Source organism: Rana temporaria, chromosome 7, assembly GCF_905171775.1.
Source record: "Rana temporaria chromosome 7, aRanTem1.1, whole genome shotgun sequence".
In the NCBI taxonomy this organism is placed as follows: domain Eukaryota; kingdom Metazoa; phylum Chordata; class Amphibia; order Anura; family Ranidae; genus Rana; species Rana temporaria.
In genome coordinates this window covers 171,406,023-171,432,911 of record NC_053495.1, presented here as the reverse complement: position 1 = coordinate 171,432,911, position 26,889 = coordinate 171,406,023, and the positions used below count along the sequence as shown (strand labels likewise).

Here is a 26,889-nt window from a genome sequence, read left to right as displayed (position 1 = left end):
AGCTCAGACACGTGACTCTGCTATTCCCAGTATAGAGCTGACTGTGCGACGTGCTGTAAAGGAAGTGATCAGTGACGTCATGGTGGTAAGTTCTCGAGCAGTCCTGCCTTAGAAAGTAATGATTGCATGCTGGCAGTGACATTGCACACTATTCTTCTGCCCAGTAAATGTATAATAGAGCAGACAATGGTGTGCATTGCTCACAGCTTTGACTATTGGAGTCAGTGACAACACACTGCCTGACATGCATGGGGTTCTGTTAGTTGCAGTGCAGGAAGACAGCCAGGCAATGATAATAGTAGTAGTTCTAGTAGTATTAGTAGTATTAGTAGGCATATAAATTGCATTGACAGTTTTCACAGCACTTCACATAATATGTAATCACACCAGTCCCTGCCCCCAGGAGCTTACAATCTAAGGTCCTATCTTGCATACACATTCTAGGGGCACTTTGATAGGAGACAACCTGCTATCATGTGTAGCGCCTGGCTATTTTCAGAGCCGGTGCTATGGGAAATTTAGGGGAAGTTCAGAGATGTAGTTGGCTCTGAACCTGTTACATTGAGGGCCTCTGCTCCAGTTTTGGCTGTACTGTTTGTGCATACTGTCGTTGTCTCTCGGGTGAGTGGCGCCCCAGGCCGAAAGGTGGCAGCAGTATGGTCAAGTGCAATTGAATATCTCCTCCCAGCAGCCTATCAGGAGGGTTGGTCGCCTCGCTATGCATGCTGGGAGGGGTATTTAAAGGGCAGATGCCATTGGTTCAAGGTCGCTGTGTTCCTGCCCTTGAGCTGGGTGGCTCTCCTGACCGGGGTGTGTGCGCGCGCGTCGCAGTGTCACAGTGTTCCTGGCTCCGGGACCACGTTGGTCTGAAGCGCATTCATCTGTTTGGTGGATCCAGTGAGTCGACTGGGTCCCTAATTCGCCACATGGTCCTGGGCTGTCCGTCCAATGTGAGGAAGCCGCCTGATGAGGCTGGTGTTTCAGGAGAGGCCTGTCTATTCATCAGAGGACAACTTTGGTTCTGAAAGGCTGGACGCAGGTCGCCTAACAGTTGCTGATTTAACCGAAGCCATTTGAAGGAGAACCGGGTGCTGAATCCAGTTAAAGGGGTTGTAAAGGTAAAAGTCTTTTTACCTTAATGCATCCTATGCATTAAGGTAAAAAAACGGCCGATAGCCGATTTTTTTTGGGCCGATTTTTTTGGGCCGATATGTTAGGCCGATCCCCCCCCCCCCCCCCCCCTTCATCTCATAAAATCTAACAGTTAGACCCCTTTCACACTGGGGCGTTTTTCAGGCGCTTTGTGGGCTAAAAATAGCACCTGTAAATTGCCTGCAAAACTGCTCCCCTGCAGTCTCAGTCTGAAAGCCAGAGTGCTTTCACATTGAGGCGGTGCGCTGGCAGGACGTTAAAAAAGTCCTGCAAGCAGCATCTTTGGAGCGGTGTATACCGCTCCGCCACCATTCCTGCCCATTGAGATGAACGCCTGCAAAGCGCTTCTGCAGTGGCGCTACATGGGAACATTTAACCCCTTAATCGGCCGCTAGCTGGGATATAAGCGCCCCGCTAGCAGCCAAATAGCGCTGCTAGAATGATGGTCCAGTGTTTAGGCAGCAGAGTTCTGCGGAAAAAAAATTAAAAGTCAAGAGCTACAAATACTGCAGCTGTTGACTTTTAATATATGGACACTTGCCTGTCCTGGGTGCCCGCAATGCTGGCACCCAAAGCCGATCTCTCCCTCGGGTGCTGCCGCCACCATCTTCGGTAAGGGAATCAGGAAGTGAAGCCTTGCGGCCTCACTTCCTGGTTCCCTACTGTGCATGCGCGAGTCGTGCTGTCTTCTGGGACCTGTGCATCTCCCAGAAGAAAGCTGGGGGCGGATTAAGATGTGGTGTAGGTCACCAAAGTCACTGCAGTGATCTATGCCCCCCTCCCCCCTGAAAGGTACCAAATATGACACCAGAGGGGGGACGATTCGGAAAAGCCGAAGTTCCATTATTACTCTGCTAATTAATACAGAAAATTTCTTACATTTAGGCTCCATTCACACCTAGGCAGACAAATTTGCGCGTTTTGTCGCCGCAAATCGCGGTACAAATAGCGGCGTTTTGTACCGCGATTTGCGGCGACAAAACGCCGGTATTGTCCACCTAGATGTGCCCCAGATTGACCCCCTCTATGGAAATGCTTCCCATCTCCTAGCCGAACGCCGAAAGCCGCCTGAAAAAAAGGTCCGGGACCTTTTTTCAGGCGGCAGGCATCAGGCGTTCGGCGTGGAGATGTGAACCATCTCCATAGAGGGAAATGTGTTTCCAGCCCTCTGGCGGCAGCGGCGTAGCACTACAGGCGTAAAAACGCCTACATGTGAATGGGGGCTTAAACACAACAAGCCTCCAATCAGTGCACTTGTATGTGTGTGTGTGTGTGTGTGTGTGTGTGTGTGTGTGTGTGTGTATATATAATATATATATATACACACACAAACAGGTAATGAAAACTTTTGGGCAAAAAAAAAAAAATATGGGCCAACTTTACTGTTTAGTTTTTTTTTATTTGTTAAAGCATATTTTTTCCAAAAAAAATGTATTTGAATGACCGCTGTGCAAATACCGTGTAACATTAAATATTGCAGCAATCACTATTTTATCTCCTAGGGTCCCTGCTAAAAAAAAATATATAATGTTTGGGGGTTCCAAGTGATTTTCTAGCAGAAAATACAGGATTTTTACATGTAAGCAACAAGTGTCAAAAAAGATTTAGCTTTTAAATGGTTAAACTGAGAACTCTCCTACACGTTCAGTTCATTGATAAGTAGCAACATTGTATATCTTTTCTCAAAACTTGGCAGGCTGCCCAGGAGAGAGAGAAGACTTCTACAGGAAACTTCAAGCGGATGTGCGGCCAAACAAAAATATTAAAAGCCAGCAGCTACAAATACTGCAGCTGCTGACTTTTAATATTAGGACCTGGAGTCCAGCGCCATCCGCAGCAGAGGACTAGCGATCGCTCGTCACTGTGCTGCCCCCCCGCCATCCACTGTGAGGGAACCAGGAAGTGAAGGTTTCAGCAGAACCATAACAGCTCATTCACATAATTTTTATGAAAGAATAAAAGATGTGAAAACAAATCTAGTGTAATGATGTAAAATATCAACTGGTGTATCTTGAGGTGAAGAAAAGTGAAATGAACACTCACCAGATAGGATGGCTGCCATTGCAGCAGCAAATACGCATTCAGTAAGTATTGATCATCCAGTGAAATAAGCTGTCCAGCAACACTCCTTACCAGGATAAGTTGATAACGTCCTATTGGACGAAACACATTGGGAAGGAGATTCTAGTGCTGACATCATGCCGTTGTCCGATTCCTGGTTGGCAGCAGCATTGAATGTAAAAATAGTTTGTTACATTCTTGCTTTTAATGTGGATGCAACTGAAATAAAGCTACTACACTATGCAAATTGTATCTGGCTCCTGGTGAGCTTTATTTATCTTCCACTTTAAAAGCAAGAATGTAACAAACAATTCTTACATTCAATGCTGCTGCCAACCAGGAATCGGACAGCGGCGTGATGTCAGCACTAGAATCTCCTTCCCAATGTGTTTCGTCCAATAGGACGTTATCAACTTATCCTGGTGAGGAGTGTCGCTGGACAGCCTATTTCACTAGATGACCGATACTTACTGAATGCGTATTTGCTGCTGTAACGGCAGCCATCCTATCTGGTGAGTGTTCATTTCACTGGGGTGTGGTGGCTGATCTCTGAGCACTTTAGTTCCTGGGAAGTGGTCATCAGAATTAGAACTCTCCAGCATCTATTAAAGATGGAAATTGCCTCAGCTGTGTCTATGCAAATACCGTCATACTTTCTTTATCTTTCTCCTTCATGCAGAAATTTGCACTACAGCTCAAGGCCAATCTTGAGAACATCACCCAGCTTCATCCAGTAGGAGATGACTTCCGCTGGTTTCTGAAGGTGAGAGAATATAGATGTTGGTGTCGCCTATCTAGAAATGTAATACAGTATTGCATCACCGGGCCAAATTCCTGGAGGTCAGATTTCATGAATGGGATTTACATCCACTTTAAATAAAGTTACAATGCAACCTCAAAACCAATAACTATCAATTATAAAGTGCACCTGTCAAGGAACAAACCTTTTCTTTTTAAAACTTAAAATAAACACGTGCAAAAAAGAGATCTAAATCTACTTCAATATGAATCCTACATGGACCTTCAATAGTGAATAAAGTGACGGTGCAAAAAATGTATGTGTTACTTTCACCTGGTAATTTTGTGAATATCATACTTCATGTACTAGAGCAGTGATGGTGAACCTTGGCACCCCAGGTGTTTTGGAACTACATTTCCCATGATGCTCATCTACACTGCAGAGTGCATAATCATCATGGGAAATGTAGTTCCAAAACATCTGGGGTGCCAAGGTTCACCATCACTGTACTAGGGTAACAACGCTCACTTACTTCACTGTATCTGTGGAGGGAGTCATGGTTGCCACACCAGGACAGGACTGCCAACATAAAATATTGATTGGTGGCTGGATCGACCGAAATAGCTTACATAGAGGTATTATGAATAAATCTACATATCGTTCAATGTACCTATCCAGATTTCATCTACATAGAGGACTATGCTAATGCAGTTCTGATGGCCGAAGACCTCTAACAAAAAAAAATCAGAGAATAGAGTTCTCTGAAAGAAGACCAAAACAGAACACTGTGGATGGTACAATGAACTTTAATTATAGAAAAAACACACAGCAATAATTAATCAAAAAGGAAAGTGGCAGATGGATGGAGCGGTCACACAATTAAAAAAAGAAGACAACGTTGTCTACTTAATTAAAAAAAACAAGGGAATCGCAGCTGCGCATATCACATTCATAACGCAATCAAGCAATCAACATATTCAGGGCTGCCAACACGTCTGTCTCCCTTTATCTTCATTACCTGGGGATAGTTTGCAGGTGTACAGAAGATAGCTTGAAATTAAAAATAAAATTGTTTGATATATTATTTCAGCCCATGGGAAGAAACGGGGACCCCGCATTTCTGGCAAGCGCAATAGGTATCTTCTGTACTTGCTGAAAATGTGCTTAGCATGAAAAGTAAAAATGAATGCAGCCACTACATCTAAAGACTGGTAAGCTGCAGTATAATACATACTGTGTTTGTTTTTGGGATTAGATTTGCGTTGATTTTTATTGTTTTATTTTTTGGGGTCAGCCACTAGAGGCTGCCCTATCTTCGCTTCCAGATAGACTACCGTATTTACCGGCGTAAAAGGCGACCCCCTAATTTTCCAGCTAAAATGTTGGTTTTGGGATATACTCGCCGCATAAGATGACCCCTTCCTACTAGTCATGCCTCACTGTGCCACCATTACATGCCAGACACTGCCACCATTACATGCCAGACACTGCCACCATTACATGCCAGACACTGCCACCATTACATGCCAGACACTGCCACCATTACATGCCAGACACTGCCACCATTACATGCCAGACACTGCCACCATATGCCTCACTGTGCCATTACATGCCAGACTCACTGTGCCACTACATGCCAGACTCACTGTGCCCCATTACATGCCTCACTGTGCCATAACATGCCAGACTCACTGTGCCCCATTACATGCCTCACTGTGCCACTACATGCCAGACTCACTGTGCCCCATTACATGCCTCACTGTGTCACTGCATGTCTTGACGATCCCTTACCTTATCCTAAGACATGCAGTATCTGTCAGACACGGCCGTCCATTTTTTTTCAAAAGCCGCACCTCCTCCTTCTGCTGTTCCATGATAGGCGGAACAGTCAGCTTCCCAGGAGACACTGGCCCAGATTCAGGTAGCCTTGCACTTTTTTTTACGTAGGTGCAGGGCACCGTTTTTGCCCTGCGCCCCCGCAAATTTACTGCGCTACCCGCGATTCACGGAGCAGTAGCTCCGGCAAAATGCCCGGCGTAAGCGTGCGCAATTTAAATGATCCCGTAGGGGGCGGGAATCATTTAAATTAGGCGCGTTCCCGCGCCGAACGTAGAGCGCATGCTCCGTCGGGAAACTTTCCCGACGTGCATTGCGGTAAATGACGTCGCAAGGACGTCATTTGATTCAAAGTGAACGTGAATGGCGTCCAGCGCCATTCACGATTCACTTACGCAAACTACGTAAATTTCAAATTTCGCGACGCGGGAACGACGGGAATACGTAACATTGGCTGCCCCTGCTAATAGCAGGGGCAGCCTTACGCGAAAACCGCCGTACGCAAACAACGTAAACTGCGTACGCAGGGCTCGCGTAACGTTGTGAATCGGCGTTAGTATGCAATTTGCATACTATACGCTGAGCACAACAGGAACGCCACCTAGCGGCCATCGCAAGAATGCAGCCTAAGATATGCGGGCATAAGAGCCTTATGCCACGCATATCTTAGGCTGCACTCGGCGTAACGAGGTTCCTGAATCAGGAGCATTCGTTACGCCGGGGGAAGTAAGCAATTGCGCTGCGTAACTATGGTTACGCAGGCGCAATTGCTCTTTGAATCTGGGCCACTGTGTTCAGTGTTCGTCTATCACGTCATCCTCGGTCTCGGACAACAGGGCCTCCGTGATAGGCGGAACACTGAACACAGTGTCTCCTGGGAAGCTGAATTAGGAGTTAAATATGGAAAATGGAACAAGATGTCTCCTCCGTTGGTACAGCACCAAAGGCGGGGCAAGTAGCTAAAGATAGCTTAGACTAGCGCAGTGTTTCTCAACTCCAGTCCTCAAGGCGCCCCAACAGGTCTCTACTCTACATTTGCATTCCTTGTAACCACTTGCTTGCATCCACAGGGGTCAGTTCATCAGAAATTTTTGAAGTCAGAGACGAACAAGGCACTACCACTCTTACCACTGTAGGTCTATCACAGAGGTTGCTAGGGCTTCCTTAAGCCAGTGTTTCTCAACTCCAGTCCTCAAGGCACCCCAACAAGTCATGTTTTCAGGATTTCCCTCAGTTGAAACAGCGTTGGTAATTACTAAGGCAGTAAAACTGATTAAATCACCTGTGCAAAATAATAGAAAGCCTGAAAACATGACCTGTTGAGGTGCCCCCTAAGGACTGGAGTTGAGAAACACTGGCTTAAGGAAGCCCTAGCAACCTCTGGACTAGAGGGACTCAAGAAGGTAAGGGCCATTATCCCTGGTTGCCAAATCTTGTGAAATCAAAGCTGGCAATGAACAGTTTTTTTGTTCAGCCACATTCCCCATTGCTGCTATTGTATTCTGACAGCTGGCACCAGTTGCTGCCAGAATACTCAAAGGCTGCATCTGATTGGATACAGCTGCTGTTTTTTGGCAATTTACTTCAATGGACGAATGTTGGGTGGGAGGTTGGTGACAGGGCCACTCATGAAGCAGATTTGCATAGTGTATGGTCACTGTTCACCTGCAAGTCCTTTGAGGGTGCTAGAGGTTTTTAATTATTTTTAAATTTGTGGGCAGCACAGTAGCACTTCCGCCTGGCAGCACCAAGGTCACAGGTTCAAATTCCAACCATGGCACACCCTGCCTGGAGTTTGCATGTTCTCCCTGTGCAGGTTTCCTCTGGTTACTTTAGTTTCCCCCCCACACCCCAAAGACATGCTTGTAAGTTAATAGGCTCCTGTCTAAATTGGTGCTAATATGTGTATGTATGAATGTGAGATGGGGACCTTAGATTGTAAACTCTGATGCAAATGTACAATAATGTAAATATGTAAAGTTCTGTGTAAATCGTTGGCACTATGGGCCAGATCCACAGCCAGCCGCCGTAACTTAAAAATTCCCATTTAAGTTACACAGCCGCAAAATTTCTACCTAAGTTCCCGATCCACAAAGCACTTACCTAGAAATTTTCTGCTGTGTAACTTAAATCCGGCCGGCGCAAGGCGTTCCTATTCAAATGGGGTGAGTCCCATTTAAATTAGGCGCGCTCCCGCGCCGGCCGTACTGCGCATGCTCACGACGTCATTTTCCCGACGTGCATTGCGCGGTTTTACGTTACGCTGAGTTTTGTGAATCGCGCCGGGTTAAAAAAAGTTGCGTCGGGGAAAAAAAAAAGATACGGCGGGGAAAAAAAAAATTAAAAAATAAAAAATAACAGCGTCGCGGGAAAGAAGGGTCTACTTTTACAAGGTGTACTAACTTTACACTTTGTAAAAGCAGCCCTAATTTTGCGTTTGCAAACTAATACTTACGGAGAAAAAACTAAGCTGAAAAGCTTCGTGGATCTCCGTAAGTGCTAATTTGCATACCCGACGCAGCATTTCGACTCGAAATGCCCCCAGCGGCGGATGCGGTACTGCATCCTAAGATCCGGCAGTGTAAGTCCCTTACACATGTCGGATCTTCTGCCTATCTATTGGAAAACTGATTCTGTGGATCAGTTCCAAAGATAGAAACAGGGATACGACGGCGTATCAGTAGATACGCCGGCGTATCCCTTTTGAGGATCTGGCCCTATATAAGTAATAAAAAAAACAAAGATTTATTATTTCAAACACTGACCAGGTTTTTATTTTATTTTATTGCTACAAAAGCCCATTTACGCGGAATCCTTTTATTTATTCTTTTCTCTGATTCTTGTATAAGTAATAATCACAGACTCTGCATTGAAACTTGCCATCTGCTGATGAAAACATTTCTTTTTTTTCTTTCCTCTCGTAGCTGAAGTGTGGGAACTGTGCAGAGGTGTCAGACAAATGGCAATACATAACACTAATGGTGAGTTATACAGCTTACACATGACTAATAATTGTTCAGGGACAGCTACATACACAGTTAGGGCCAGATCCTCAAAAGAGATATGCAGGCGGATCTGCTGTTCCGCCTGCGTATCCCTGTTTCTATCTTTGGAACTGATCCACAGAATCAGTTTCCAAGAGATAGACAGAAGATCCGGCATGTGTAATAGTTTTACACATGATGTGACGTCATCAAAAAATGACGTCACGTCGCGCAAAGCACGTCGGGAAATTTGCGTCACAAGCATGCGCAGTACGTCCGGCGCGGGAGCGCGCCTAATTTAAATGGGACTCGCCCCATTAGATTAGGAACGCCTTGCGCCGAACGGATTTGAGTTACACCGCCGCAAATTTCCAGGTAAGTGTGTTGTGGATCGATACCTAACTTAGGAAATTTGCGGCAGTGTAACTTAAATCTGTTAAGTTACGTTGCGCTGCGGGGCTGTGGATCTGGGCCTTTCTTCTCTGCAGATGATCTGTCAGTGATTGCCGGTCACATTCTGAGAATGAGGGAAGAGCACCATCAGCCTCCCGCCAATGTAGACAATATATTTGCATACATGGAGCACATTTTTTTACGTTCCATAAGGCTCGGCTCGCACTAGTCTGCACAATATAACAACATTTTCCACAGTGCAGACTAGTGTAGGGTGGGCTCCAATAGGGGGCGGCGTTATCATCTTTATTTGAAGCGTCCCACTTCATTCATCTCACTGCATAGCAGCACATTGACATGCGGTGTGGAAAAATGCAGACATGTTGCATTTTCAAATAGAGCTTTCTTTTAGTGGTATTTGATCATCTCTGCGGTTTTTATTTTACGTGCTATATTTTTATCAGGACTGCGATTTTACGGTGGACACATGGGACACTTGACACATTTTTGGGACCATTCACATTTATACAGCGAACAGTGCTATAAATATGCACTGTTTACTGTATAAATGTGACTGGCAGGGAAGGAGTGAACACCAGGCGGCGATCAAGGGGTTAAATGTGTTCCCTGCTAGTTGATTCTTACTGTGGGGGGAAGGGACTGACTGGGGGAGGTGACCGATGGTTGTCCCTATGTACAAGGGACACCGCATTGGTCTCCTCTCCCTGACAGGACACTGCCGATCGCGGGTACCTGCGGCGGGAGGCCAGAGGCCGTATATTGATGGCCTCCCGGCATTGTAGAGCCACCTTGTGGCCGTCAATAGTCGATGGCCGTATAGGAAGTGGTTAAAGGGGTTGTAAAGGTTCATGTTTTTTCACCTTTAATGCATCCTATGCATTAAAATGAAAAGACGTGATGATTACCAGCCCCCCGGTTTACTTACCTGAGCCCTCGAAAGTCCCGCGTCGAGAACGCGCTTGATCTTGGCCCAGTCTGCTCTTTATTGGATAGATTGATAGCAGTGCAGCCATTGGCTTGCGCTGCTGTCAATGAACTCCAATGATGCGATCGTCGGGGCCGAGTTCTGTAGTCGGCTATGGACACTGAATACAGGACTCTGGAGCACGCCCGCAAGGTAACCCCCTTGGGAGAGAGCTTCCCAGGGGGGTTACCAGAAGCGGGGAGGAGCCGAGACAGCCGCTGAGGGACCCCAGAAGATGAGGATCGGGGGCCACGCTGTGCAAAACAAACTGCACAGTGGAGGTAAGTGACATGTTTGTTATTTAAAAAAAATAATAATTGAAGCTTTATTTATCACTGATTTTTATAGGACATTACTTTGCTGGTGTTAATGAGACTTTTCATGCTGTCACCTGCAGGACAGTACCCCTCTGAAAGGAGGCAGAGGTAGTGCCAGCATGGTACAGAAGTGTAAGCTGTGCTCCCGGGAAAACTCTATAGGTGAGTTATAACACACTGCATCCTAAGAACTGGGGGGAGGGGAGAAGTGTCTTAAATGGAAGAGAGTGAATTTTTATGAGATAAATTTGAGTTATTTTAACATTTAGAAGGAAGGTATTTTGGGGTGAGTTTGTTGTTATTATTATATGCTTGTCTTACAAATGTCCATCATTTTCCCCTTATTGTCAGTGCAATTACCATGCAATTACTGCTGACTTAAAGTGATTTTAAATCAAAAATAACAAACATGTTGTACTTGCCTGCTCTGTGTAGTGGATTTGCACAGAGTGGCCTTGATCCTCCTCTTCTCAGGTCCCTCTTCGGTGCTCCTGGCCCCTCCCACCTGGTAAATGCCCCCACAGCAAGCAGCCTGATATGGGGGCATCCGAGCCGAGTCACAGCTCCCTGTGGTCATTCAGACACAGGGCTGCAGCCCAGCCCCACCTCCTTTCTATTTTCATTGGCTGACTAACTTTGACAGCAGCAGGAGCCAGTGGCGCTGCACTGCTGTCTCAGCCAATAAGAAGGGGATTCCCGGATGGCAGAGACAATCCTGCAACATCGCTGGAGCTAGAGGGACCTCAGGTAAGTATGAGGTGGGCTGCTGCACACAGAAGGCTTTTTATCTCTTCTGCCTTTACAACCCCTTTTAAATTTTAAAGTGGTTCTAAAGGCTCAAGTTTTAAAAGATAAATAACCTTCTGTGTGCAGCAGCCCCCCCAATACTTGCCCTGTCTCGGTTCGGCGATGTCCACAAGAGCAGCAGTTCTCCTGGGTCTCTTCTCTTCCTCCTCATTGGCTGAGATAGCAGTGAGTGCCGTTGGGTCCCACTAATGGCAATCGCAGCCAGTGAGGAGAGAACAGGGATGGGACAGAGCCGCGATCTATGTGTGAATGGATGCACAAAGCAGCAGCTCAGGAGCGAGCAGGAGGTAGATGCAGCATTGGATCAAAGCTGCATCCACCTAGGTGAGCATGGATATTTGTTTTTGTTTTTTTCAAAACCTATATTTTTCTTTTAAGTCTACAGCTACAGAAATTAGGTACTTGCCAGTGTCTGGGGTCCAGTGCTGTCTTCCTGCAGCCAGTTCCTCTCGCCACTATGGTTTCCAGTTCCACCATCTTGGATATGGGAGCTGGTTGCAGCTTCTTAAGGAATCGCACCCGTCTCCCCACTGCAAATGCACGAGCCACTGTGATGCTTTGTGAACGGTCCTGCAGTCTCCTGTAACGCGTGACATCACCATTTCCAGGAGACTGCGGGAGGTCTGGGAAATGGACATCAGCCTCGGCAAGGATTGCAGAAAATAAAAACACCTTTTACCTACAGGTGAAAGTAACCTTTTAGGTAAAAGTCGGCTGACGCCGATGCGCGTGCCCGGCAGGCACGATCACCGCCGGGCACCCGCGATCGCTAGTTAGAGCGAGAACTGGGAGCTGTGTGTGTAAACACACAGCTCCCAGACCTGTCAGGGGGAGAAATGCCTGACAATGTATGAACAGCGATCAGTCCTTTCCCCTAGTGAGGCCACCCCCCCTACAGTTAGAACACACTCGGGGAACATAATTAACCCCTTCCTCGCCCCCCTAGTGTTAACCCCTTCCCTGCCAGTGGCATTTTTATAGCACTGATCGCTATAAAGATGCCAATGGTCCCAAAAATGTGTCAAAAGTGTCCGCCATAATGTTGCAGTACCGCTGCCAATGATCGCCGCCATTACTAGTAAAAAAAAAAAATATTAATAAAAATGCCATAAAACTATCCCCTATTTTGTAAACGCTATAACTTTTGCGCAAACCAATCAATAAATGCTTATTGCGTTTTTTTTTTTTATTTACGAAAAATATGTAGAAGAATACGTATCGGCCTAAACCGAGGAAAAAAAATATTTTTTTTATATATATTTTTTGGGGATATTTATTATAGCAAAAAGTAAAAAATATTAATTTTTTTTCAAAATTGTCGCTCTATTTTTGTTTATAGCACAAAAACTAAAAACCGCAGGAGGTGATCAAATACCACCAAAAGAAAGCTCTATTTGTGGGAAAAAAAGGACGCCAATTTTGTTTGGTAGCCACGTCGCATGACTGCGCAATTGTCAGTTAAAACGACGCAGTGCCGAATCGCAAAAAGTGGCCGGTCATTGACCAGCAATATGGTCTGGGGCTTAAGTGGTTAAAGCGGTTGTATAGCCGATGAACTTTTTTTTCCATAGAACCATGTAAGTCAAAAGGCATAATGAGCTAGTATGCACGGCATACTAGCTTATTATAAAATACTTACCTTAGAACGAGGCGTCGGTAACTTACCTGGTCCTTGCCAAGGTTGCTTCGGCATGTCTTCCGGGTATCGTGGCTCCAGCGATGTAAGTGGCTGGAGCCGCGATATCGTCACTCCTGTGAATGCGTGCGGGAGACTTCTTTCCTGGCAAGGTCCGGCGTCTGCCGGGCTTTCAGCCGAGAATCCCCTTTGCGCATGTGCCGCTGCAGTCAGTGACTCATTGCGAGGGGAATATCTCCTAAACCATAAAGGTTTAGGAGATATTTTTTTACCTGCAGGTAAGCCTTATTATAGGCTGCCTGTGGGTAAAAGTTAACAAAATGACTATACAACCACTTTAAGAGTTGATATGCGCACAGTGGTAACAGGTACAGTTATCACCAGGGATATGCCTTGGATGTATTTTTTGGAGTTAATTCAGCGCATTTAGTTTCACTTTAAAATACAGCTAGTATAGGTAGCTGGCTTTGTCCTTACACCAGCCTCCTGAATTACTGTGCCTAAGCAGTGCTCTGATTGTGAGACTGAGGAGCAGCACTAGGAAGCAAGTGGCCACTGACAGGGAAGGGGTTAACACTAGGGGGCGGGGACGGGGTTAAGTATGTTCCCTGGGTGTGTTCTAACTGTAGGGGGGTAGCCTCACTAGGGGAAATCCGCACTAGGAATCAAGCAGACTGTGCTTACCCGAAACATGGTGACACATGGAAAGAAAAGGGAGCAGAGGGATTACCTCATCAGTCTGCTGCTGCTCCTTTCTTCATCCAGTCAACAAGCTAGGGGTGTGTTCTCGATCAAGCTGTCCTGCTGCTGCAGTGGTGGTTGAGGACCAGACCTCCTTGTAAGCAGTTCCCATTATGTGTTTCAACTCTGTATTTAGAAGCTGGTGTTCAGACACGTGCAAAACTTTAACGAGACTCAAATTCCCTTTTTGTTTTTCTTTTTTTAATGCAGATATACTGAGCACTTCCATGCAGCCGTACAATGTAAGTACCCGAGGTCAGGATGTTGCTGTCCTATCTCAGTTTGGGTTGGGTACCCCTATTTGCTGAACTCTACTTTCATTCTGTTGTTTTGGGTTTTGCTCAGGCTGAAGACAACGAAAAATTTAAGACTATAGTGGAGTTCGAGTGTCGAGGACTGGAACCTATAGACTTTCAGCCACAGGTAACTGAAACAGATAGAGAATTCAAAGTATATATTGTCCCATTATTATTAATATCCCTGACATCAGACCCCCACGAATTTGGGGAAGATGGCAGTGGGGATCTGCACCAAAATACCTGCTTTAACCACTTGATGACCGCCCTATAGCAGTGTTACTTCTACAGAGCGACAGCTGTGCACCAGATTATGTATACATGCGTGATTCCAGACTTCTGGGTAGGGGGCGCACATGCCCGCTGCTATCGTGCTTCTGCTTTGATTACACACAGTGTAAGCCAATCGGTGGGTGCCAGGTACTCAATATCCTCCGGCTACCGCCAGTGATCAGGCAGAGAGACAGAACTGCGATCTGCATATGTAAACAAGGCAGATCACAGTTCTGACAGGGAGGAAAGGATGGAGTTTGTGTTCCTGCAAAGCAGGGAATACATTTCATCTTTTACTCTAGTAGACAGTGTAGAGCAGGGGTGTCAAACTGGCGGCCCTCCAGCTGTTCCGAAACTACAAGTCCCATCATGCCTCTGTCTGTGGGAGTCATGCTTGTAACTGTTAGCCTTGCAATGCCTCATGGGACTTGTAGTTTTGCAAGAGCTGGAGGGCCGCCAGTTTGACACCCCTGGTGTAGAAAAACACTGGCTAGGCACACAGTTAACCCTTTGATCGCCCCCGATATTAAACCCTTCCCAGCCAGTGTCATTAGTACAGTGACGGTGCATATTTTTAGCACTGATCACTGTATTAGTGTCACTGGTTCCCAAAAAGTGTCAGACTGGCACCGCAATATCGCAGTCCCGCTGTAAGTCGCTGATCACCACTATTACTAGTAAAAAAATAAATAAAAATATCCCATAGTTTGTAGATGCTATAAACTTGTGTGCAAACCAATCAGTATACGCTTATTGTGATTTTTTTTTTTTTTTTACCAAAAATATGTAGCGGAATACATATTGGCCTAAATTGATGAAGAAATTATATTTTTATTGGATATGTTTTATAGTAGAAAGTAAAAAAAATATTTATATTTTTTTGTTTTCAAACTTTGTTTATAGCACATAAAAATAAAAACTGCAGGGGTGATCAAATAGCAACAAAAGAAACCTCCTATTTGTGGGAAGAAAATTACCTAAATTTTATATTGGTACAGCGTGCAAGTGATAGTTAAAAGAGACATACAGCCAAAGCTTGACCTTTGACCCGTTTTCAGCTGACAGCAAGCTGAAGCCATAGAGCCGGTCCAAAGATTGCGACCATATGGTTGGAATCCGCCCACATGCCTGGACCGTTACCCGGCTCATCCTCTCATTGAGCCGCTGAGAGCCTTAGCCGGCTGCTCCCACCCTCTCCACAGCTAAGCGGTCCAGTGAGTGTGGAGGGGCAGAACAGGGAGCCAGTGACTGACAGGTACCAGCTCTCTGCTCAGGGAGCTCTGAAAACTGAGCGATCTGCGGTGTTTGATCACTCGGTTCTCAACCTTAGAGCTGGCAGGAGACAGATGCTGCATCCACCTGGGTAGGTTTGATTCTAAAATTTTAAAAAATCTCATGCTTCTCTTTTAACCACTTAACCCCCGGACCAGAGCACTTTTTGCGATTTGGCACTGCATCGCTTTAACTGACAATTGCGACGTGGCTCCCAAACAAAATTGCCGTCCTTTTTTCCCCACAAATAGAGCTTTCTTTTGGTTGTATTTGATCACCTCTGCGGTTTTTAGTTTTTGCGCTATAAACAAAAATAGAGCGACAATTTAAAAAAAAAAAATATTTTTTACTTTTTGCTATAATAAATATCCCCCAAAAAATATATAAAAACATTTTTTTCCTCAGTTTAGGCAGATACGTATTCTTCTACATATTTTTCGTAAAAAAAAAATCGCAATTAGCGTTAATTGATTGGTTTGCGCAAAAGTTATAGCGTTTACAAAATAGGGGGTAGTTTTATGGCATTTTTATTAATTATTTTTTTTTTTACTAGTAATGGCGGCGATCAGCGTTTTTTTTTTTCCCGGTACTGCGACATTATGGCGGACACTGGTGGCGTTTCCAGGCACAACAAACATCAGCGTCTGAAATGAGAACTGTCTGTGCTGCCCCTAGCAATGAATTGCATACCTCCATATACATTTCTATGATGGGTTAGGAGATACAATGGAGAATTATTGAATGCAAAGACATTACATACTGGATTCCCAGCGTCTTTTAGGCGTCTTTCATCAGATTGGTCGCTCAGCGCTTTGTAGTCTTTTGCATCGACTCATTCACAGGCCAGTGTTGTGAAGAACACAGGGGGCTGCTTCTGTGCACCTTTAGCTGATCCTCCAGAAAGTGGCCTAATCTCTTTAGTAGATTACTGATTAGTCACTCTTCCATCACCATGTCACACTGATGTAACCAATTATTGTCCATTATGTAAAGTGGGGATTGTGGAAAACAAGTGAGAAATATATTGGCTTACACAGTGCTGGTGTTCGTTCTGTGACATATGTCACCCATGTGCGCTGCATGCCACAGTTAGAGTCAGGCAAACAAATCAGCTAAGGGTTATAGTTTATCTATAGAGTGTATACAGTGCTTGAGAGGCATGGGGGAAAAATATGTCAGTGCAGTGCTGACCGGTCTGTAAGACCCCTTTCACATTGAGGTGTTTTTCATGCGGTACAGCGCTAAAAATAGCGCTGCTATACCGCATGAAAAATCATGCCCCTTCGGGCTTTCACATTGAAGCGGTGCGGTAGCAGGAGCGCTCCAAAAGTCCTGCTAGCCGCATCTTTGGAGCGGTATAGGAGCGGGGTGTTTACTGCTCCTATACCGCGCCTTCCCATTGAAATCAATGGGAAACCGCGGTAATACCGCCCGCATTAACCCTTTTTCGGCCGCTAGCGGGGGTTAAAACCTCACCGCTAGCGCCCAAATATCGCGGTAAATACGACGGTATAGCGGCGCTACAAATAGCGCGGCTATACCGTCACCGCGGCTCCACCACCCAATGTGAAAGCAGCCTTAGGGTCATATACAACATCCAGCCCTCTGACCATTATAGAGATATTCTAGACAGGAGCTCCAAGTATAATGACCCTGATGCTTTGTACTATGTGCAGTACCAGATATATTTTGTAATAATGCTATTAGTTCTTAACCACTTAAGACCCGGACCAAAATGCAGGTAAAGGACCCGGACAGTTTTTGCGATTCGGCACTGCGTCGCTTTAACTGACAATTGCGCGACGTGGCTCCCAAACAAAATTGGCGTCCTTTTTTCCCCACAAATACAGCTTTCTTTTGGTGGTATTTGATCACCTCTGCGGTTTTTATTTTTTGCACTATATACAAAAATAGAGCGACAATTTTGAAAAAAATGCAATATTTTTTCCTTTTTGCTATAATAAATATCCCCCAAAAATAGATAAAAAAAATGTTTTTCCTCGGTTTAGGCCGATACGTATTCTTCTACCTATTTTTGGTAAAAAAAAAATCGCAATAAGCGTTTATCGATTGGTTTGCGCAAAATTTATAGTGTTTACAAAATAGGGGATAGTTTTATTGCATTTTTATAAAAAAAAAAAATTCTACTAATGGCGGCGATCATTTTTTTTTTTTTCAGTGACCGCGACATTATGGTGGACACATTGGACAATTTTGACACATTTTTGGGACAATTGTCATTTTCACAGCAAAAAATGCTATAAAAATGCATTGTTTACTGTTAAAATGACAATTGCAGTTTGGGAATTAACCACAAGGGGGCGCTGAAGGGGTTAAGTGTGACCTCATATGTGTTTCTAAGTTTTGGACCAGGCTGCGGGCCCACGACCCACGGCTGGGCACTTAGAGGACGTACAGGTACGTGCTGGTGCCCAACCGTGCCATTCTGCCGACGTATATGTGCAGGAGGCAGTCCTTAAGTGGTTAATGACCCTTTGGTATTCCTTTATACTACCTCATCTAACAGAAACTATGCACAGAGGATGTTGTAAGCACTATAGCTCTCTTTTTCATATCACAGCACTCCTAGGTAGCAGCTGTGAAGCTCTGTGTAAAAATCCACTTTACCTTTACAAGTTTAATGTCCATGCATTTAGCACTGGTAGTAGATTTGTTACCAGTACATGTGTGTAGAGGGCAAAAAATCTATTTCTAAAATTAAAAATGAAATATATCCCTTTGCAGCGATAAAGGCTCTTAAGAGCGCTGGCTACTGTAGCACCACTTTGTGTCTCAAACAACCACTAAACAAGTGCACCACTAGAGAAGTCAACCAAGTAATAATGCCGATGGCATTTGCAGTTCTTCTCCCTCTGCATGGGTCTCCAAACTATGGCCCTCCAGTTGTTCAGGAACTACAATTCCCATCATGCCTGTGAATGTCAGAGTTTTAAGATGCTTCATGGGATGTGTAGTTCCGCAACAGCTGGAGGGCCGTAGTTTGGAGACCCTTGCATCTAATGTGATGATAGACGGGCTCTGCCTTAGCAGACAAGGCTGATGTTTATGTGTTTTGTATAGTGCAGCAATATGAGGGCATATAAGGGAGACATTGTTCTAGGATAAGCATTTTACTGATTATTTTATGTGAGTATATGTTTAACTTATCTTCAATAAATACTGGTAAATGGAGAGCATTACACGGTCCTCCTTTTGTTTCATTGAAGAACACATATGTGAGGAACCCTTGTCCTCAACAGGACTATTTCCGCCGTAAATGCTTTCTCTGTCCGGTATCGCACGATCCAAGATCTTTTAGCCCACCCAGTCACCAGCCGTAACACAGTGTAGAGTGGCAAACAACAAACTGATTTATTATCAGAAAAAAATGGGAAGTCAACTGCGCTAATATGTTAAGTGATAGAAAATAAATGATGATGTGTGACAATCAAATGTGATAAAGTGAAGCTGCACCTTACTGGGTATATATAAACAGTGAAAACATAAAGAAAAAACAAGATGCGCTACACATAATAAAAATACATAAATGTGTCCAAAAACGAATAAAGTAAATCATCCGTGAAAAATATGATGAATATAAATGAACAACAAATTATAAGAAAAAAGTCCTTAATGGAAACAAAAAAGTCCTTTCACCAGTGAATATGAAAAGAAAAGTCCATGTTGGTAAGTGACAATCCAAAAAAAGAAGAAGAAGAGACCTCCACCAAACGAGTAATGAATCTGCTTACCAGATTCCCGGTGGTCTCTTAGTTAAAAGAAGACCCCAGGTAGCATGAAGATTTTACTCGTGTGTACCTACTGGGGTGAGCAAAACCATATCAAAAACGGTAGCTCTGGCTATACCCGTATACTTTGTCTATATATCAATCTGTTGGCTAAAGAGACTGAACCTTTCCTATCTCTGTACCTGTGTTAGAAGACAAGCCTGTAGTTTCTGCTGTTTGTTTTGCTGAAGCCGTGAATAAAAAAGTCATCGTATCCTCTAACACGGGAGTGCAACCGAGATCGTTATCTGGATTGTCCATACAAGCCTTTACTCCGTAGAGTTTAAAATCTTCATGCTACCTGGGGTCTTCTTTTAACTAAGAGACCACCGGGAATCTGGTAAGCAGATTCATTACTCGTTTGGTGGAGGTCTCTTCTTCTTCTTTTTTTGGATTGTCACTTACCAACATGGACTTTTCTTTTCATATTCACTGGTGAAAGGACTTTTTTGTTTCCATTAAGGACTTTTTTCTTATAATTTGTTGTTCATTTATATTCATCATATTTTTCACGGATGATTTACTTTATTCGTTTTTGGACACATTTATGTATTTTTATTATGTGTAGCGCATCTTGATTTATTATCACACATGGACACAACAGATATCCCACTCAGGACCTTCACCCCCCCCTTTTGGAATTCAGGGCGGGGTAAACTGTTCAATCAGCAAGGAGAGCTGTTGGAGGAATCCCTCCCCCACAGCCAGGGCAGACAGAGACAATAAAATAATGGAATACAACCACACCCCAAACTATCTCAGCAAAGGAGTCCAACATACAATATATACAAGGTTCCAGTGTGTCTAAAGAGAGTCCGACTAGTACAGATCATAATGGAGTTCTCGGCCCCCCACCCAAAGTGACTCCTGTCACAACATATATTAAGCTTCTCTGGAGAGGGCCGCAGTGGTCCTGGCTGGATGACTATTCCAGAAAGACAGATCCTGTGTTCTGTGAAGGGGCATTAACTATCGATGGATCCAATAGACCACGGCATCTTCTCACCTTCTATAAAAATTGCCCGATTCCCCCAATTTTTATAGGGGGTCAGAAGATGCCCGTGGTCTATTAATTAGATCTAGCACAGCCATTGTGTTCTGCTAAGGATGCCCCCCTCCCACCAGGAGAACAGAATGGCTCTAGCAGCTAGCAATAATCACATGTAAAATGCCAGAGGCTAGTTGTACCCAAGTTGATTGATCGATCAGTTATCAGTGGGTACAGTTACTCTGCTCATACATGGTTCGAATCTTGGCTGAACCGGGTGAGATTTGAACGGTCTATGGCCGGCTTTACTATTATGCGCAGGCAGGTAACACAATATGGTACTAAAATAGAAAGTTTTGGTATTTTTATACACTTGGAAATTTTTTTTTTTTAATTTTGCATTGAAATGGTAATATGAAATCGTGTTTTCATCAAAGACTTAATATGCACTAAAGCATTTACCGTATTTATCGGGGTATTGCGCGCTCCGGCGTATAGTGAGCACCCCTAATGTGGACACGCAATTCCTGTAAAAAAATGTTTTAGTACTTACAGTTTTGTTGTCTTGCGTGGCGGCCTCGTCGGGTCTGGCATCCGTCTGCGGCTTGGGTGGTGTCCTCCTGGCTTCTCCCGCGCTGTCTCCCCGTCGAATCGCCGCTTTCCGCGCTCAGTTTGAATGCCTGAGCCGACATATACCGAGTGCAGTACACTCGGCTGCATTCGGCCAGGCTCGGCTTCGCTCGTGCTCACGCTCTGTGACGTTTATGCGTAAGCACGAGCGAAGCCGAGCCAGGCCGAATGTAGCCGAGTGTACTGCACACGGTATATGTCAGCGCAGGCATTCAAACTGAGCACGGGAAGCGGGTATCGGCGTATATCGCGCACCCACGATTTTACCCTTATTTTAAGGGGAAAAAAGTGTGGTATACGCCGATAAATACGGTACATTAAAATAAATAGAAAGTTATGGTGCCTGGCTGTACGGTATGGCAATGATGTTTGGATCAACAGAGCTTCAAATTCATTGGCAGGTAAATGAGTTCAAATATACTGGATGCACACCAATGGCATGTGTTGTTTTCTAAAGTTCCACTTCAAAGGTGAAGAGTAGAATTGAGATATATACATGGAGCTTTCTTTTCCAATATATATATAATTATGCTTTAGCTAATAGTAGCCAGTCGCATTCAAATCGACATGTTCTGTAATGGTAAAGAGGTTTCGGCTCTTATCCAAGCCACTTCTTCATTTCTCAGACATATTGTTCTGTATTTGTCTTTCTACAGGCAGGCTTTGCTGCTGAAGGTGCAGAGACTGGAACACCCTTCAATGAAATTAACTTGCAAGAAAAGGTAGGTGTGTCCTGTCATATTTATCATTATCCCACCAATGAGGGTGTTTAAAAGAAAATGCTAATCCTTAGTCATACAGTAAAGAATACATAATCTTAGATCTTTATCTATGTGTTATATGCTACCATCTGGTACCTTCTGGTGATTGAACACTGGCAAAAAAAGGCTGCAGAGACATCCTCTATATAACCCTTCGCACTCCCTCATGCTATTGTGTGTAGGTGATGGAACTCTCCTCTCTACTAAGAGAAGCTTACCTCTTTCCTATGATGATTCTCCCATAGCTGTACCATAGTCACCAAGGCTCCTTCTGCAGCTTCCGGGTGGGTTGACTCCTTGGTTGCGCCATGGCGGACCATACCCGAGCCAAGCTTGGATTAAGATGCAGAGCTGGCCTGTAATGTTGCTTTGGCACTGGACCCTGCATGGAGAGCTCATCTTGTCATGTTGTGCATTACATAGTTAGCCACAGGTTGCCATACCGGTGCAGGTGGGCCTCTAGTACCCTCTGTTTGGATAGTTGCCCCCAGACTGATCCCTGCCTTCTTTTGGGCCCTCCGCTTCCCCTTCTGACACTCGGTCATCTTCCTACTCATCTAGGAAGGATTGATTTTTTTGTCAGTGTCTGACTTCATGGGCAGAATTTTGGTCCTTTTAGTGGCCATAGCAAAGTAGGTTCACAAGCGAGGCCCTTTTAGTCTCCCCTCCTGGGACAGTCTCTGACTTTGCCTTGGCTGCAGACGCATTGGTCTAGGTCAGGGATCCTCAAACTACGGCCCTCCAGCTGTTGTAGAACTACACATCCCATGAGGCATTGTAACACACTGACATTCACAGACATGACTAGGCATGATGTGAATTGTAGTTCCTGAACAACTGGAGGGCCGTAGTTTGAAGACCCATGGTCTAGGTAGATGAGGAAGATTTCCCTTCTCCTTCTGAAGAATCTGATCAGGATGAGATGATTTCAGATGATTTAACCAAGTTTAGGATACCATTGCCACCCTTATTGATGCCGTATGCTATTGTTTAGCGTTAAAGCAACCCGAGTCTTCTCACTGCAATGTCTCCAATTTGGGGGTCTCTGCAACTGCCCAAAACTTGTTAAGGCTATCCCAGTCCACTCACTCATTAGGGTCTCTTCCGTCATAAATACCCTTCCTCTCTGTATTTTATTTAAAAAAAAAAAAATTCAATTTTAATACCACTTTAATTGGAAGCTGAACTCCAGACAAATGCAAATAAACACAATTATTCATTAATGAATAAATCCGTTTTTTACAGCCTCTTGCATGCCCCTGTACTACATAGCTTAGACTGAAAGAGGGAGAAGCCCAAGATGTCAGTTATGTTGCAGTGCTTATGTTCTAACAGGGAACATGCATTGAGCAGAGTGACAGAGACGACCTCGTCAGTCATCTGCTTCTCTTTTCGCTATCCAGTCATATGGGGCAGGGGTGTTGTGGGTGAAAAGATCTGTTATTCCTCGTACACAGACAGGCTTTTTTTCTCGGAAAGTCCGGCCGTGTGTAGCCTCCATCGGACATTTTTTGTCGGAAGTCCGACGGACCTTGGAGAACCTGTTCTCTATCATTCCGTTGGACTTCCAGCGGACTCACGGCAGACTTTTGCATGGTCAAAAGTCCGACCGTATGTATGAGGTATAAGCATTACTTTAATACTTGCCTGGACTTCAGCTTTAGTTTATATTATGCAGCCAAATAAATCGGGCTTCTCACAAGGCCTGTGAGTGGTTCGGTGCTGTGCAGCCTCTCTTTACTGATCCAATGTGTGTGAATGAGGCTAAAGTGAACATGGATGTTGAAGAGGCTGGAAACGAAATAAAGGGGAAATCCATTAGTAACAAACAAATCTGCCTAATTTGGGTTCCCTTTGAGATCTCATGCCGCGTACACATGATAATTTTTCGGCATAAAAAAAAACGTAGTTTTTCAAAAATGTCATTTAAAATGATCGTGTGTGGGCTTCACATGATTTTTCAGGTTCTGAAAAACAACAAAAAAAAATTCGAACATGCTGCATTTTTTTTAACGTCGTTTTAAACAATGTAGTTTTTCGGGTTGTAAAAAATGATCGCGTGTGGGCTAAAACGACGTAAAAAACCTGCGCATGCTCAGAAGCAAGTTATGAGACGGGAGCGCTCGTTCTGGTAAAACTCCCGTTCATAATGGAGTCAATACATTCATCACGCTGTAACAGACAGAAAATCGTGAATCGTCTTTTACTAACACGGAATCAGCTAAAGCAGCTCAAATGCGAATGGAACTTCCCCTTTATATTGCCGTTGTACGTCACCGCGCTTTTCTAGATCATTTTTTAAAAACGATGGTGTGTGGGCAACATCGTTTTAATGATGAAGTTGGGAAAACGTTGTTTTTTCGACTCGCTGAAAAACGATTTTTTCTTTTCATGCTGAAAAATGATCATGTACGCGGCATCATTGTAACAGTCACCGTGTTCTGTGAATGGAAAAACAAAAAGGTCTGACAGCCTTTGCGGCTGTCAGCTTGTAGTTCTTAATGAACTGCCACGGCGTTGTGGTAGTTCATTAAGGCTGCATTCACACCTGAGCGTTTTAAATTCAAGCGTTTTTACCGCGATTTTGTTCAGGTTACCAATGTAAAAGGCAGAAAAACAGGTGCCATTGAATGGGGTTTTGCTTGTTGGGCATTTTTCAGGCGTTTTGTGAGCCGAAAGCACTCGGCTGTGAATGCAGCCTAAGTCCAACGCCGTATCGGAGGTATAGACAGCCTGCAGGACCCTGGCCTTACACTCACGGCTGCCGATAGTGGGTGCAATGCTTTACAGGTTCATTACAAAAATAATAATAAATGCATATTTTTTACCTGCAAAAAAATGTGCATTTATTTTTTGTAAAGGTGAAATTTTCCTTTAACCACTTGACAACCGGGCCTATTTTGGCACTTCTCTCCTTCATGTAAAAATCAAAATTTTTTTGCTAGAAAATTTGCCGAACCCCCAAACATTATATTTATATTTATATATATATATATATATATATATATATATATATATATATATATATATATATATATAAAAATTTTAGCAGGCACCCTAGGGAATAAAATGGCGGTCATTGCAACTTTTTTTTCTCACACGGTATTTGCGCAATAATTTTTCAAACGCCTTTTTTTAGGGATTCATGAATTAAAAAATAACAAAACAGTAAAGTTAGCCCAATTTTTTTGCATAATGTGAAAGATGATGTTATGCCGAGTAAATAGATACCCAACATGTCACGCTTTAAAATTGCGCACACTGGAATGGCGCCAAACTTCGGTACTTAAAAATCTCCATAGGCGACGATTTAAATTTTTTTGCAGGTTACTTTTTTCGAGTTACAGAGTAGCTCTAGTGATAGAATTGTTGCACACGCTCTAACGCACGCGACGATACCTCACATGTGGGGTTTGAACAGCGTTTACATGTGGGCGGGACTTGCATGTGTGTTCGCTTCTGCGCGTGAGCTACCGGGGACAGGGGCGTTAAATAAAAATAATTTTTTTTTTTTTTAGATTTTACTTCATTTTTTATTTTTTTACATTTTTATTTATTTTTTGATCACTTTTATTCCTATTACAAGGAATGTAAACATCCCTTGTAATAGGAATCACTGTGACAGGTCCTCTTTATGGAGAGATGTGGGGTCAATAAGACCCCACATCTCTCCTCCAGGCCTACAAGCATGAAATCGGTGATAAAAAAAAATCACTGATCACATGCTGACAGCCGCGATTGCGGCTTGGTTTACTTCCGGGTACTGGGCGTGACGTCATAAGGTCGCGCCCGGGCCTCTGACGGTCATAGAGATGACTGGTGACCATCTGGTCACCAGTCATCTCTATGCTTTCCAGGCAGCGCCGGACGATTCGCTCTACGGGCCCCCGATGGCACGGGAGAGCCCGGAGAAGCACTGGATGGCGGCGGTAGAGGGGGGACGTCCCCTCCTGCTGCCTATAAGAACGATCAAGCGGCGGAACTGCCGCTTTGATCATTCTTATTGTGCACAGAATCGGCGTCTGATATCTCGATGCCTGTAGCTGCAGGCATCATTCAGATATCACCGCACAAAGCCGAGGACGTCATATGACGTTCAGCAGTGTAAAGTGGTTAAAGATTACAGAATACTGTACCTGCAAATGGCAATAATGATAGCATTGCATGAAAAGACCTGAACATTGTTTTATTATTCCTATAGGACTGGACAGATTATGATGAAAAGGCCAAAGAATCTGTGGGGATCTATGAGGTGACACATCAATTTAAAAAATGTTGAATGAAATCAGAATATTTGTATGTTAATGTTTACAGCGTGGTCTGCCACACGTGGAAATATCTGAGATATAATACCAGACCATGTGCCACAGACAGGGAACAATGACTTGCCAGTACAGATCTTTCACTTTCCATCCTACAAGGCTCCAGTACAATCTGAAAGGTCACATGATTCCAAACAGCGGAATGAAGCTGCGGGATCTCCCACTTGTGTATGCGTGGTTAAATGTTATCAATAAGTTACAAAGGTTTTCTTGGATACCCTAATGCCAGACCATTGATTTCAATAAAAATCTTCCCATATTATATGTGTATTCATGTCGTTTATTTGTGTTATTTACCTGTAAAAGCCTCCCTTGTGTAGATGTCGAAAAGCCCTGAGATTGTTGCTGAGTGCCGCCATCTTGGATGTGATGTCAGTCGCCCCAGAGCTGTCACTGTGTTGTATTCCTCTTTTCTTTCTCATATGGTAGCTACATAAAAAGTGGTGGAGGAGCTGGGTCAGCACAGAGAGTAAGTAGACATTCCCAGAAAAAGTGAGCACTGTGATTTGTAATGAGGGATTGGACAGTGCTAGGGTATGGACAACTCCACATTTTCTAGCAAGTTCAGAGGCACGATGTAAGTAAATAAAAAAATAATTTATTGAAAGCAAAAAACACTGCAGGTAAGCCTTTAAAATATTCGTGTTTTTTTTTTTTTTGCATTTATCTGCAATTGTTTTACAATGTACATTGATTGGGGGGATCTTTTTAACCACTTCAGCCCTGGACCATTAGGCTGCCCAAAGACCAGAGCACTTTTTGCGATTCGGCACTGCGTTGCTTTAACTGACAATTGCGCGGTCGTGCAAACAACAAAATTGACGTCCTTTTTTTATACCACAAATAGCTTTTTTTTTCGTGGTATTTGATCACCTCTGCGTTTTTTATTTTTTGTGCTATGAACAATA

The 26,889-nt window shown here is 44.1% G+C and overlaps 1 protein-coding gene across 1 annotated transcript; it reads left to right on the top strand.

The window, feature by feature from the left end:
* CZIB (CXXC motif containing zinc binding protein) lies at positions 1–26,244 on the top strand. Its single transcript, XM_040360460.1, has 8 exons — positions 1–85; positions 3,893–3,976; positions 8,713–8,769; positions 10,548–10,629; positions 13,862–13,893; positions 13,997–14,074; positions 21,555–21,620; positions 25,861–26,244. The coding sequence occupies exons 1-8, from the start codon at positions 80–82 to the stop codon at positions 25,936–25,938; spliced, it is 483 nt and encodes a 160-aa protein (XP_040216394.1). The 5' UTR covers positions 1–79; the 3' UTR covers positions 25,939–26,244.
* The last annotated feature ends 645 nt before the right edge of the window (positions 26,245–26,889 follow it).